Source organism: Mycteria americana, chromosome 6 (assembly GCF_035582795.1).
Source record: "Mycteria americana isolate JAX WOST 10 ecotype Jacksonville Zoo and Gardens chromosome 6, USCA_MyAme_1.0, whole genome shotgun sequence".
Taxonomy (NCBI): Eukaryota; Metazoa; Chordata; class Aves; order Ciconiiformes; family Ciconiidae; genus Mycteria; species Mycteria americana.
In genome coordinates, this window is record NC_134370.1 from 17,040,442 (window position 1) to 17,053,494 (window position 13,053).

At 51.4% G+C, this 13,053-nt stretch overlaps 1 protein-coding gene across 1 annotated transcript in view; it reads right to left on the minus strand.

Annotated features, from left to right (window-relative positions):
* The window catches only part of HPSE2 (heparanase 2 (inactive)), a 113,681-nt gene that overhangs the window by 27,188 nt on the left and 73,440 nt on the right, over nucleotides 1–13,053 (minus strand). Inside the window, exons 4-6 of the mRNA XM_075504755.1 lie at nucleotides 11,876–12,049; nucleotides 11,118–11,289; nucleotides 326–373 (exon numbers count right to left, since the gene is read on the minus strand). Coding sequence (XP_075360870.1) covers nucleotides 326–373; nucleotides 11,118–11,289; nucleotides 11,876–12,049 — 394 coding nt within the window. The remainder of the gene's footprint in view (nucleotides 1–325; nucleotides 374–11,117; nucleotides 11,290–11,875; nucleotides 12,050–13,053) is intronic.

The following is a 13,053-nucleotide window of genomic DNA, read 5'->3' on the forward strand; positions in this document are numbered from 1 at the left end:
AGCTGCCTGTCCTCGGGGACGCAGCGGTCCAGCGCAGGCTTTGTTTCCAGCAATCAGGCAGGCCAGGCATGCAGGCAGCGGTATTTTTAGCCTCTGCCTCAGCTGCAGTGGTAAAGGTTAATACATCCCCTCCTGTATTTGTTCGAGAGGCTCCAGAGGGAGGGACAGAGCCTCTTTCACCTATTTAAATGCAGCAGGAGGACAGAGGAGATGGCTGTCACACGCCTGCCCCCTTTCACACCCAGGCAGCGCATCAGCTCTGCTCCCAGCGTCCTCTGATCGCTGCAATTAGTGTTGGAAAGTAGAAGAAATAGTGAATACCTACTGTTGCCAGGTAACAGCATCCACCGTGCTGCCAGCCACTTTCATGAACCTATAGGAAACAGAAAAAGAAACCGTATAAGCCCAATGTCGTCACAGAAGTCCTAAAACAACCGATGCCCATCCTACAGCACAGGATACCAAAGGTGGTCACCCCACTCACAAACCCTTTCCAATGAAACCTTTGCATCCTTAAATGGAAAGAATAAATTATATTTAATACAAATGCTTGTAGCAAGCACGGCTGAGAATAATGGAATGAAACCCAACTGGCAGCAGAGCTCTGAGCATCATTTTGGGGCACAGAGGGAGAGCTTTTGAAGCACAGCAGCATTTCAGGAACAAGATCTTGGGGTATGTACTTAGTTCTACAACTGCAACAACCCTCAATAGCGATTAAAGAAAAAGTTTTAAATGCCCATCTTAAAAGAACACACTTCTTCACCCAACATGTATTTAAGCTGAGGAACTCCTTCCCTGGACTCAAGCAAGGACTGGGAAAATGGAAGAAAATGGAAGAAAAAACCAGCAAAGCTATTAGATGCAAAGATCCCACCTCCAGCTCAGGAAGCCCCTGAGCATTGGAGGATGGGAGGAAAGGCTGGACAAATACTGCGAGGTGCTCCCCTCTTTTTGATGCTCTTTCTTGGGCATTGCGTGTTAGCAAACTGATGCGATTCCGACCTGGGTGCACTTTTAGTCTGTCCCGTTCCAATTACTAACCACAGCACTTCCATGCACAAGGTTACAGTGGGTTATGTGTATGCATTTGCCTCCTGATGGCTTATGACCCAACTATCTTAAAGACAATACACCTCTCCAGACAGCTCCTATTTGAGTCAGACTTGAGGCTACACAGGTGCATCTGCTTATGCTGCTGAGGCCAAAACCAAAGCAATTCCTAATCTCGGGGACCCTATGCGACCACCACAGCAGCGGCCTCTGGCACAGGCTTGCTGCCATCCAAGACAGTCCCTCCCTGGCTCCCCGGTCCGGCAATCCAAACGGCACCTTGGAAAACTGCGGCTCCCAGGAGGAAGCCCAAGCAGTTACTCTATTCTTACACTTTGGAGCAGAGATATGAAAACACACAAAGGCGCACATCAACTAGACAGACAGGCTTTTCTAGGAGTTCAGTAGTGTGTGCTGCATAGCCGATGCATTTTGCTAGTGATAACGTACGCACGTGACAGGAGACATTGGCTTGAGCAAGTGAACGTGATGAGAAAGAAACCCATGCTGTATCGTCTCAGGCTGCTCTTTGATGCATGGGGATCCCGAGAACACAACAGGAATCACACAGCTCTTCTGACTCCACTGGGACACAGGGATGAGCGGTGCTGGGTCCTGCAACCCCAGCTCCCCCAGGACAGCCCCGTGACCAAAGGTGGGGAAGGAAAGGGAAGGTTTGTGAGGAGAGATGAGACCTTTTATCAGACCAGTTGTCATGGCAGGGAAGAACAGCAAGCTTTCCAGCACACGAGCCTCAAATCAGGTCTGAAACAAGAGCAGCAAACTTCAGGCTAAATATAGCTCGGAAACAATCATTCTGACTTTAAATTAATGACGATGGTCAATTATAGACTGGAACAAAAGGGCAGCTGGACCCTGTGAAGCATAAGAAGACACTGGCAAAGGCAGTGGTAATAAATCCCTGCGGACAGAGAGGGAAGAGATGCAATTAGAAATGGAAAAACAATAACATGCTGTAAAACCCCATAGCACTGATGCATCCCTAATTCTGCTGCCTAGCACTGCTGCGAGCTTCGGTTCCCAGGCTCGCCTTTCAGAAATGCTTTTACATCTCTCCTGAGGGTCAGTCCCGGGAGGCCAGTACCAGGGCAGTGGTTTGGGGATGGTTCCTCCCCAGCTGAGGAGGGCGAGGAGACCAGCTGGTCCAGCTGTGGTGCAGCCAGAGGGAGAGGTGCGAGCTCCCCGCAACTCACATGGGTCATCTGGCAAAAAGGGGATTTTGCAAATACTGTTCTACAAAACTAAGTGTGCGGAAATATGCCAAAAGGATCAAAAAACCCGACTCCCAGGTTTTAAATGCTCAGTACAGGGACCACTGCCTAAAATGTAGCACATGAAGTGTACAAGAGTGAACTAATGAACTCTAAACTGAAATTATGAACACAATCTATATTGGGTTTGAAGATTGATATATTGCAATTGGGTTTGAAGATTAGCCCAGCTTGCTTTCTAATCTCAAATGCTTTATGTTCTGGCTGCAAAATAAACCATTTTGGACTTTACTAGATCACCTCTTCAGGTTCAGCTTGGCACTCTCCACTCGCAGTCCAAAACCCTGAGCAGACTGAGGTTGGAGGAAGAAGCTCTCCGGTTTTCCTTGTCACTTCCACAGTGCCTGCAGCCCTGCTGCAAACACACTCGCTACAGCAGGCTTTGAGCAGGGACTGAAAAGCAAAGCAACCCCTCGGTATAACCTCCAGCATCCCTGGAGCACCAGAAGCAGGACATCTGTCTGTCCCATCTCCCATGTCTCTAGGAAGCTGATTGACCTGTTGTTAAAAAGCTCCTGAGAAAACATTGTTCTACAACGCAGGCATCACTCAGGCGGTGCAGTACAGACCAAAAGCAGAACAGAAAAGGCCCTGGCTTGCTTAGTGTTCCTCTTCTGTCTCCATAAGAGTGAAATAAATCGGTTAGTTCTGGTCATTTTCAAATTTTACCATAAAAGTTGCACATCCAGCTCAAATTTTGCTTTCTATGTCTGTTTTCTTTCTTTTTTTTTCCTTTCTGTTTCCTTTTATTAAGATTTTTGCAGGATGAAGTTCAAAAGTTCCTGGTAAAACTTCAAGTCCTGCCTTAATGGTGGAGTTGTGCCCGGAGCACCGCAGATGACTTGGGCAATGGTCTCTACCCTCCGAAGGGAACCTAGAGCAGCTCAGCAGCCAACAAGTGGTACTGCACGAGCAAGAGACGAAAGCCCAGGGCAGGTGGAGATGCAGTGATGCACAGGTATCCGAATATCCTCAGCTTAGGAATACAGATGTTACTAATCCCTTTATTCCTGTAGCACCTGTGCTGCTCAAACCACAGATTTTGAGGTCAGTGAAGATCCATACAGTCCAAATGACCAGCAGCTGGCACATTTTTATCTGGGATTTCCTGGATTGAGCGATGTCCATGTGTGCAGTGCAGCGCAGGCAGAGCAAACCAGACGCTTCCGGGAGGGCTCAGATCCCTGCACATGTGCTGCACAGATGGGCTGGGCTGGCGCAGTAAATCTGCCATTTTCCTACACATTGGCCTTTCTCGGTGAGCACCAATCGGCCGCGCAGCGCATGTGCAGTAAATCCCCCCCAAGGAGCAGTGGGACAAGCTGAGCCCGTGCTGTGCAGGCAATGTGGGCAACTACCGTAGCGATGCCCCGTAATTCAGATGGGTGGCAGCCCCAGGGCATCCCCTGGCTGGACTTCCACATATCAGAAACCTGGGCAAACGTAAAAGTCCTCAAAATCTGCCGGGACAGCATCTCCAGGTGGGAAAACAGAACGTGTCAGAGGCCCGTGGAGGAACAGGAGCCTCGGGCAGGGAGTTTGCGATACTGAGGATTAGACAAAGTCACTGAGCTCGGCTATGTCCATCTCCTTAACCTTGCAGCTGCCCATGTGCCAGCACCCCATGCCAGCGCTACCAGTTGTGGGGCCTGTGTTGAGCTAGAACTGAGGCTCAAGCTTGCTTTTAAATAAGCACTGAGAAAAACGTAATTTAACATTGATCGGTCACCCAAACAGTTCACAGCTCTGTCCCAGAAATGGTAATACTGGCATAACATGGGGCAGCGCCTCACAGGTCAGGAATGAGCTGTGGGAGCGTGGGGCAGGAGGGCTGCAACACCGTGAGATGGTACCGACACCACAACTCTATATTGTGAAACCATGGCTCAAATCTGACCTTTCCCAGAGCATCTCCCATAGCCACATCTCCCAGGACCACGACTTTCACTTGAGTGTGGGCACATCTCCAAAATAGATCTCCTGTCCTGATTCAATACTTGCCAGTCATGGAGCACCTACTGCAACCTTAAGCAAATTGCTCCCATGGTTAATTAGCCTCCAAGTATGTTATTTCTCATCTGAATGTGTCTGGCTTCAGCTTCCAGCCACTGGAACTTCCTAGGCTTATTCCCCGATACATTAAAGAGCCATCTGCATTTGGAAATCTCTTTCCCATGCAGGTAATTGCAGATTGTCATCCTTTAAATAATTAAAAAAAAAAGTGATCCTGTAACAAAGAATGCAGCTGCACAAGGAGACAAGTTACCGTCACGCAGGCCCCCAGGTGGTTTAGCATCATTGTCTGACTCCTGGGTGCTGAACTTCACAAACACAGGTTATTTCATCTGTTACTCCCTGGAGTACTACAAAAGCAAACTGACCCCCCCAAGCCCCAAATGTAGGAGCAACGCTGGCCTGCCTGTGGTGCCGTGGTGGATCCCTAGAGCTGGGTGGCAGATCTCTGCCCTTGAGCAACAGCGATGGGTAGAAATAGCTTTATCTTGTGTCTGAATTGGTTGGTGAGGGGGACTAAGGCACATGCTTCACTTACCAACTTCTCCAGGTTCCAGTAGCACAAATACCTGCAGCAGCGGAGGCAGGTACTAGACCCAACTCATGCCACCTGCTGCAAAGACTTTGACCTGCAGCGCCAGATTTCAGACAGGGATTTCACTCCGGGGAGCAGAGCCTGCTGGGGACTACATATAAATCTGCTACTGTCCTGTATTCTCTCTCTGCTCAGCATCACTTTTCTTCAACCAACCCGATCTACGGTAGGGCTGCACAATCCTTCTAGCAAAGAGGGCTTTATGTCCCAGACTGCCCCACCCAGCCTTGGTAATCTGCACTCCAGGGACTCTGGAGGCTGCATTTGGACCATGATGTTGCATTACCACTGATGCTTTTTCCCACCACTGATTTGCCCAGTCCCCTTCTGAACACACAACTCTGGCCTCCACAATACCCTGTGACAATGACTCCTACAATGCCATTGCATACCACGTGAAAAAGCTTCCTCCTTCTTTCCAAAGTTTCCTTCCAAACTACTTTCTGCACTGTGGAAAAAAATAACCTCATTCACAGGCTCATGGGCCTCGATAACACTCCCTCTGCGCTGTCTGTCTTCTGAGCTGAAGAGGCATAGCCTATTTAATCTCTTCTCACATGAAGACATCACATACCTCTGCACATCCTCAGCTCCTCTCCCTGTAACCCTCCTGGTTCTATTACATCTTTTCTGAGATGAAATGACTAAGATTGTAGATAGCAATCAGGATGAAGGTACACTGTGTACTTATACAGTGGCATAATCTCATCTACGTCTTTTCTTACCCATTTTGTTCTTCCTATGTAGGTGACTGTGATTTTGGCATTCCAGCTATACAGATCAAGTTTCAGCAACAACAATTATCTTAACCCTTTCCTCCTGAAAGAGCAATAGCTAAATCCTTTGCTTATATCTCAGATCCTTGACCCTGCTATATAACCAACCACACAATGCCTCATCACATCCTTCACACCTCATTTCAACGTATTTATGAATGGATTCACTCATAAGTTCAATGCTACCAGAGCTTGAGTTCATGCTGCAGTGACCTCCTCCTCCCTTTGTATCATTAGTTTAATGTTGCTTGGCTGGATTTTTTGCACAAAATTTTTGCTCTGGACCTATTCAGTGTCCCGGTACAGCCTGTGCCACCAGCTTGCAGTAGCTTGCATAAGGGTAAAGCTTCTGCCTCTGCTGACTGAGACACGCTCGCCTCTGTGGCACCACTAAAGAGCCTTAGACCAATACAGCAAGGATGTACTTTTTAAAGAAAGTCAAACAGCCAAAACAGAGCTTCTAAAAAATGCAGTGCTTACAAGTCCCTGGTGTTAAACAGGGCAGAAGTTCCTATCAGCAAGAGGACAGGACAAATACCTACATTTCTTCCTTAAACCCACCCAGAGTCCACCCAGATACCACCTACTCTGGGCTCTCCTTGTTTCTCTTCCCTACTTGAATTTAAGCAAGCTCTGTCCATACACTGCCTTTGGCTGCTACTCCAGAACAAGTTGCAGATAAAAAGCAATGCATGGACCGAGCGATGAGTACTGACCTGCTCAGACAGCCACAGCGCTCTTTGCCCTCGTAATAGCACAGACACAAGGCATGGGCAGTCATCGTAAAAATACTACCAAAGACTCCCCCAGTTTTAGCACCTTGATTTTGCTTTGGCCTCTGGTTGTGTTGGACCCCAAGTGTACAGCCTGTGCCTTTTCATGAGCTATAAGCTGACACCTCTCTCTACCACATGAGCACCAACATGGGAACCTGGGCTTGGGGTTGATTTGTGGATGCAGGGAGCCGGGCTGAGGGCTGGGACAGGTTTTAACCTGACCCCTACCTGGGCTGCCCACAGATAATCAAGACACCGTCTCCATGCCCCCTCCCAACCCTGCCATGTCCATAGCTGGCAGGGAGGAAGGGCTTCGTCACCACTGACATACGTGCTTCCTCACCTTTATGGGCTCCTTTCAGAGCACTGTAGCATGACATCATCGCCAAAAGGAGCCAAAGTGACCCAGGCAGGTGGTTAACTCTCCACAGGTACTACAAACCAGGAGTAGGAAGCAGTAAAATAATGAAGGATGAGAAACCCTTGTGCCTTGCAAGGTGAGGACTGACATGTGGGAGCTTCCTCGCCAGCTGCTGCCACCTGGCCAGAGGTGCTGTGGCTCTGTGACCAGAGGGTGGATGTGCAATGGTGACAGCAGCAGCAAGAAGGGGCCGAGGAGACTGGAAAGAGGGCAGACAGAAAGCCAAGGAGGCAACAGGCCTGCTGTCTCTGAGAGCTGGGGGATGAAGGGGTAGGGAAAGGCTGTAGCTCCAGACAAGAAAGATTTTCACTTCTCTTGTGACTTCAGCAGCCTCAGGGCCCAAAGTGGCCACAGAGCATCAACAACAGCCAGCCTAGCGTGGACACGAGTGCCTGCCAGCCCTTATCCTCCTGGCACTGCAGCTCCTGCCGTGGTGGAGGTGACACCTCGACGCTTGCGAGTGGCAAAAACCAGGCTACACCAGCCAAGGAACAACAGGTCATGAGAGCCCCTAGCCAAATCTGCCCAGACGTGCTGGTCTAAGTTTTGTACCAAATATTCTGAGCTTTAACATGTGTTAGCATCTCTTCTTCCTAATAGCTTTCCCTCGTGTTTCTTCTCTTCCAGCACTGAATGTGCGATTCAGTCGTGCATTAACCTTTGTGTCTGATTCCTGATCTGCTGTTAAAATCTATGTTAATTCCTTAGAATCTCACAATTTTTTTCCCCAAGCAAATTCTGAGCAGTTCTGGGATTCCTGTACCTGCAGACGCAGTAGGTAGCTAACATGGTCTGCTCTCCAACAGCTCAGGCTGCATGAATGGTCTAATTAACACCTCATCAAACTCAACTGTTGGTTGTGTCTGGAGAAATTCCCTCTTGCACCTGTGCATTCACAAGACACCATTTCTAGCCTCCCGCACAGCAGGCCCCAGCCATCGGAGCAACGCTCCATCACTGCAGAGCCTGTCCTTACATCTGCAGTAGCGGTCCTGGTCCAGTCTCCAGGACTTGCCAGCCCAGAGTGACACCGATATGCTCTGTGGCTGCTCTGAGCCGTTGCACCGTGCAGGGTGGTGCAAGAGCTCAGGAGCAATAACTCAGCAGTGAAGGGTGTGCAAAGCCTGTGCTGCTGCCTTTCACGCAGGGCTCTGCTCTCCTCCCCTCACCGTATCCTACCTCCATCATCAGAAAGTGCATAGGTTTCACCCAGCACAGCTCAGTGTCACCTGCCTAAGGACAGCCTTTGCAGTGGGACAGCGTGCACACAGCCCTGCATGCTGCAAACCTTCAGGTGCCTGATCTGCGCTCGTCACCCAGCCTGTCTAGCAGACCCCAGAGAAAGGTAGCACCCCAGGAGGGTTCAGTCCCACCCTGCCTGGAGGACAGGCCCTAGGATTGGGTCCGAATGGCCCTGGAGGTGTCCATCTCCCACCACTGAGACAGACTGAGCCTGGTGCACAGCGGCGTGCAATGACCAGTTCATGCCAACACTACCATTATTGCAGGACAAGGTTTAATAAACATAAAGAATAAGTTTAGCTTGGTTGCTTGAGATAATGGTTAAACAATAGACTACAATGTTTGGGACACAGAGCATGCAACAAGAAAATGTAATTTTAGGTAATACTTCACAATGACTATTCTGAGTGTTGCAGCACCTCAGGTAACTCCAGAGGCTTTCCCTGGAGAACATCTAACTCCAGCGTCTACTGTCGGAGATCACACTCCCTGGGCCTCTCTGAGCTCTCCTCTCCCACTTCTGCTCGTTTCCGTTATTTGCCCCCCCCCAGTCTGCTTCCTCACTTTGTGTAATAGGGCACTGCTTGCCTGGCAAACTAATCCACCCATCCCGACTTCTGTACTGGCGTGTATCATCTCTCCCCTCCAGCCTTACTTAACACTTGAGTCACAGTCTTCCACTTGGCATATCTCTTCCTATCTGGTTGACTTCTGCTGTTCATCACATTTTTTAAAATAAGAGCAAAACTTTGCAGATTTCACATCATCAGGACTATCAACTGCACACGCTTTATTTGCTCTGGAGCCTTCCTCCTACTGCGAGCACTATGTAGACCACTCATGCTGGTCGAGCAAGGCAGACGGCAGGCTTGCCATTGAGAGCACCTTCCTAAATTCCTTCTCCTCTCTCCTGCTCGCTGACCGCGTGGTGCTCATTCGGGATCCCCAGAGGCCCGTCCTGGCTGCCACGGCCCCAGGCACGCGCTGAGCCACATCCCATCGACCAGTTCTGCGATGCTGCTGGCAGAAGGCAGAGCTCTCGGTAGCACTAACCCAGAGTACTGAAGAGACCTCGGGGAGCTGCCGGGAATACAGCTCGCTCTGTCAAGCAGCTTAGGCACTGGGGTTTATTTGTTTTTCCTTTTGCAACTCCATTTCCAAATACTGCAAATGAGCGTTTAGCCCTTTGTCTTTGTGTAATCGGACTCGTTCCTCCTCCTTACGCCCTGCCAGGTAATAATGGGGTCTTTATGTGGAAAGACAAGCAGCTCTTGTCTCACAGGACCCCGTGGGCTGTAAGGCCACGCAGGCACGTGCTGCTCGCCGTGAGCTGCAGACACCAGAGTTTGGAGTGCAGGACACAAGGTTTCTCCACGGGAGAGAGAAATCACTCTGAGTGCCTGTGAACCAGCGTCACCCTGGCAGGCAGGGACGGCAGCAGAGAAACAGCACATAGCTTGGGGAGCAGGCATGCTCGGTGCAGCTCTTTCAGACCAACGTGGGGGTCTGCAAAGTCCCCGCCATCCAGGCACCAGGGCTGCTCAAACCCTAGCTCTTATCTTCCTTCCCCTTCATTTGAGATGTTTCTGCCATCCTCTCCGTTGGATTGTACGCTACAGCCTCGCTCCCAGGGTCGCCATCAGTCAGAGCACGGCTCCAGCAACGCAGGGCTGCCGGACCACCCTGGCCACGCAACTCAGCTCTTCCGACCCCTCTTGCCTGGGACCCGGCTGCGGCGCACAAAGGGCAAACGCAGCAGTAGGACTTTCCTTTCTCTAAGAGCTTCTTGGCTCTCATCCCTGTTGTTTTTCTTACTCAGCCCACTCCTCCCGGCGCTAATAGATTTCCTGCTGATCAAGGCTACTACAACGTTTTGCAACACGCCCCGCTCCGTACCGAACGCCGGGGCTCCGGCGAGCGATGCACCCCTGCGGCATCGGTGGCAGCCGTGGTGTGGGCGCAGGGGCTGCTCCCCCACTTTTGTCAGAGGGAGGGATGCTGGTGTCACAGCTGGTTCCACCAGCTTTATGGTCTCTTTGTGCTGCTGCAGCAGAGCTGAGAATCTGGCCCTGGCTCCCTCCCCGCCTCGCCGGGGACTGCATCAGTGTGCTGTTTATTGTTTCTGCCAGATCATTCATGCAGATGTTAATGAATGCTAGACCCAGCTTTGCTCCCAGCAGAGTCCCTTCCACACCTCCCCCTGCCCAGCCCTCTGCGCTGGAGTTTCTGTTTACAGTCCTGCAGGGAATTTTCCCTCTGCTGCACGGTCTTCAAGCCACACAGTCCCAATTCCTGCTGCCAGCAGGCTCCCACACCTCCCTGGTTCCTGTAGCTGTCCAGTGTCACCTCCAGGTGTCTGTGACTCTCACTGTCACCATTCCTTCTCCACCTCTGGCCTCCCCAAACTAGAGACATGCCAGTTCTCCTAGGAGGGAGCAGAAGGCTTGGCCAGTGAAGAAAGTTGCTACAGGTTCTTCCTCTGCACAGATGGAGAAAGCACAGCGAGAAAAAGCCACCAAGGGGAAGAGCAAAGCAATTTGTCCAGGAGGGCTCCGAGACAATATCTACACCGGTAAGTGGTGCCAGGACCCACCTCCTGGCCCTGCAGCCCACAGGCATGCAGCAGCCGGCATCCACACCGCTGCGTTATCTTCATATCCCAACAAGGTGGGCACCTCAGTCTGCCTATAACTGGGAAACGCTGGGAATACCTGGGAGAGTGTTAATCAGCCCGGCCCCAAATCCCACCAGGGACCTCTGCAGAAGTTTAGCAGCACAGACGACCACGTCCGCAAGCCCCTGATACTGCAGTGGCTGAGCTGCACAGAGCCTCGCTGTCCTGGCAGCTGTTGAACATCGCAAAGCCAAAGAGCAAGTCTACCTGCTGCAAAGGGCATCAGTCTCAGGAGGGGTTTCTGATCTCTTCTTGATCAAAGCAACATCACTTACCCTTCCAGGAGAGCAATGACGTTCTTTCTGGGCCTCCCAATGTTCGGCCCATAGAGGTTTGCTCTGGAATAAGTGCGGATAAGCTGCAGCAGGCTTCTCAGCTGGATGTAGTCCTTCCCCAGCTGGCTGCCGTTCACCGAGCGGCCGATCAGGGTCCGATAGTTATTGGGCTCTGGGAAAATAAAAATAGACAAGCAAGGCTTGCCAGCTCCGCTCCTTCATCCGCGCTTCCGGAGAGAGACACACAGCTCACGCTGTCGCACAGCTTGAGCTCCGCAGAGCTGCCTGCCTGCTCCGCAGAGCAGCAGAAGGAGCCTCTGAGGAATGGATGACAGCCATCGCCTGCTCTTCTGTGCCAGCATCTCCTCCCGCGCCTCTTTTGCTGCGTGCTGGGCGAAGGACCCGCACCTTGGCATCATTCTCCTGTCCCTGCAGGGTACCCCATTTCCCCTGGCAGTGCAGCCACCCTACAAGTCCATACAGCTCCTGGTCTGGCTGCCCCAGGACCGGCTGTGCCCAGCAGCCAGGGCAGAAACATTTCATGTGCTTCATACCAATTAGTGGAAATGTCCAGCTAAGGTGCTAACACATGCCAGGTCTGTCTTAGAGATGGTGCTGCCTTATAACAGGGGCCTTTAAATCCCTCTGAAACTACATTGGCAAAGCATCCTGGGATCTGCAAATATCCTCTTCCAAAAGGGAGTACCTTTCTGCTACAGCGAGCTCCATTCCCGTGGCTCTCCTGTTCCCACACTCACCGTTGCCCAGCTCCCAGGAGATGTTGTACTTCTTGCTGGCACTGTACTTCAGCAGGCTGAGGGCATTGGAGCTGTTCCAGGAGTTGTTCGGATTTCGGCGCAAAGCATTCAGTGCAAAGATCAGGTGAAGGCCAGAGCAGTCAGCAAAGTTATAGAGTTTGTCTAGAGACCTGGCTGGGAAGAAACAAAAAACAGTTTGTAATTCAAATGAAAGCTAGTTCCAGGGAGGTTCAAATGATCCTGCTGTCCATCAGACCTTGCCTTCTGCGTAGGATGAGCCAGGGTCAAATGCCATCCCCGCGACATCTGTAACCGCAGAAATGCACCTGACCTTTGAAACCAGGATAGGATTCCAGGTGTGGGCTCATCTCCTTCCAGCATGAAACTTGGATGCCCTCCACCACTGTGTCAGAGCTAGGGGCCATGTTACCAGAGACAAGTGACTTTATAACATCTCTCTTCACCTGCTCTTGGCAAGGGAAGTCCAGCCTTTCCTGTGCTTACCCTGCCTTGCACCTCTTTCAGAGCAGATCCCCGCAGTGCCTGGGGAGCAGAGGAGGAAATCACCACCCCGGGGCTGCCAGCTCACGGCCACCTCTCCTGCATGCCACCACAGCCTGCCCTCTGCTCCCACAGCCTCCTGTGCAGTAACCAAGCCCCAGCAATGACGCAGTAGAGCCTCCAACGTATGCACCACGGACCCCGCTGACCCCTGCTCTGCACACAAAGAGAGGAGCCCGGGGAGAGAGGAGAGCTCCCTGCCTGCTGACAGCCTGGCCAAGCCCTGCCGCAGGGGTGGCCCTCCTGGGGTGCTGGGGTCTTTGTGGGATTCGTGTCCTACCTGCTGGCCCCAACGCTCCCCAGGTGGCATCTCCCCGGCTGTGCTGTGGCCTTGATGAGCAGTGGGGCACCAGCCAGCAGCAGAAGTCGAGACCAAAGAAAGAGAGCGAGCCACTCTTCAAGGAGGAGTGACGTTAGCACAGGGCACTGCTGGGAGAGCCAAAATGCTTAATGCCTTTTTTTACTGCAATCTTCCCTAAAAAGTCAAAAGCAATTAAACGTCTGACAAAGCTAATGCCAGTGTTAACAGGATAAGAACTCACGCGACAGCGAGAGGAGATTTGGTTAGAGGGCAATTAGGTAACTGCGGTGGTTTCAGTCAGCCCTGCCTGTTGAAC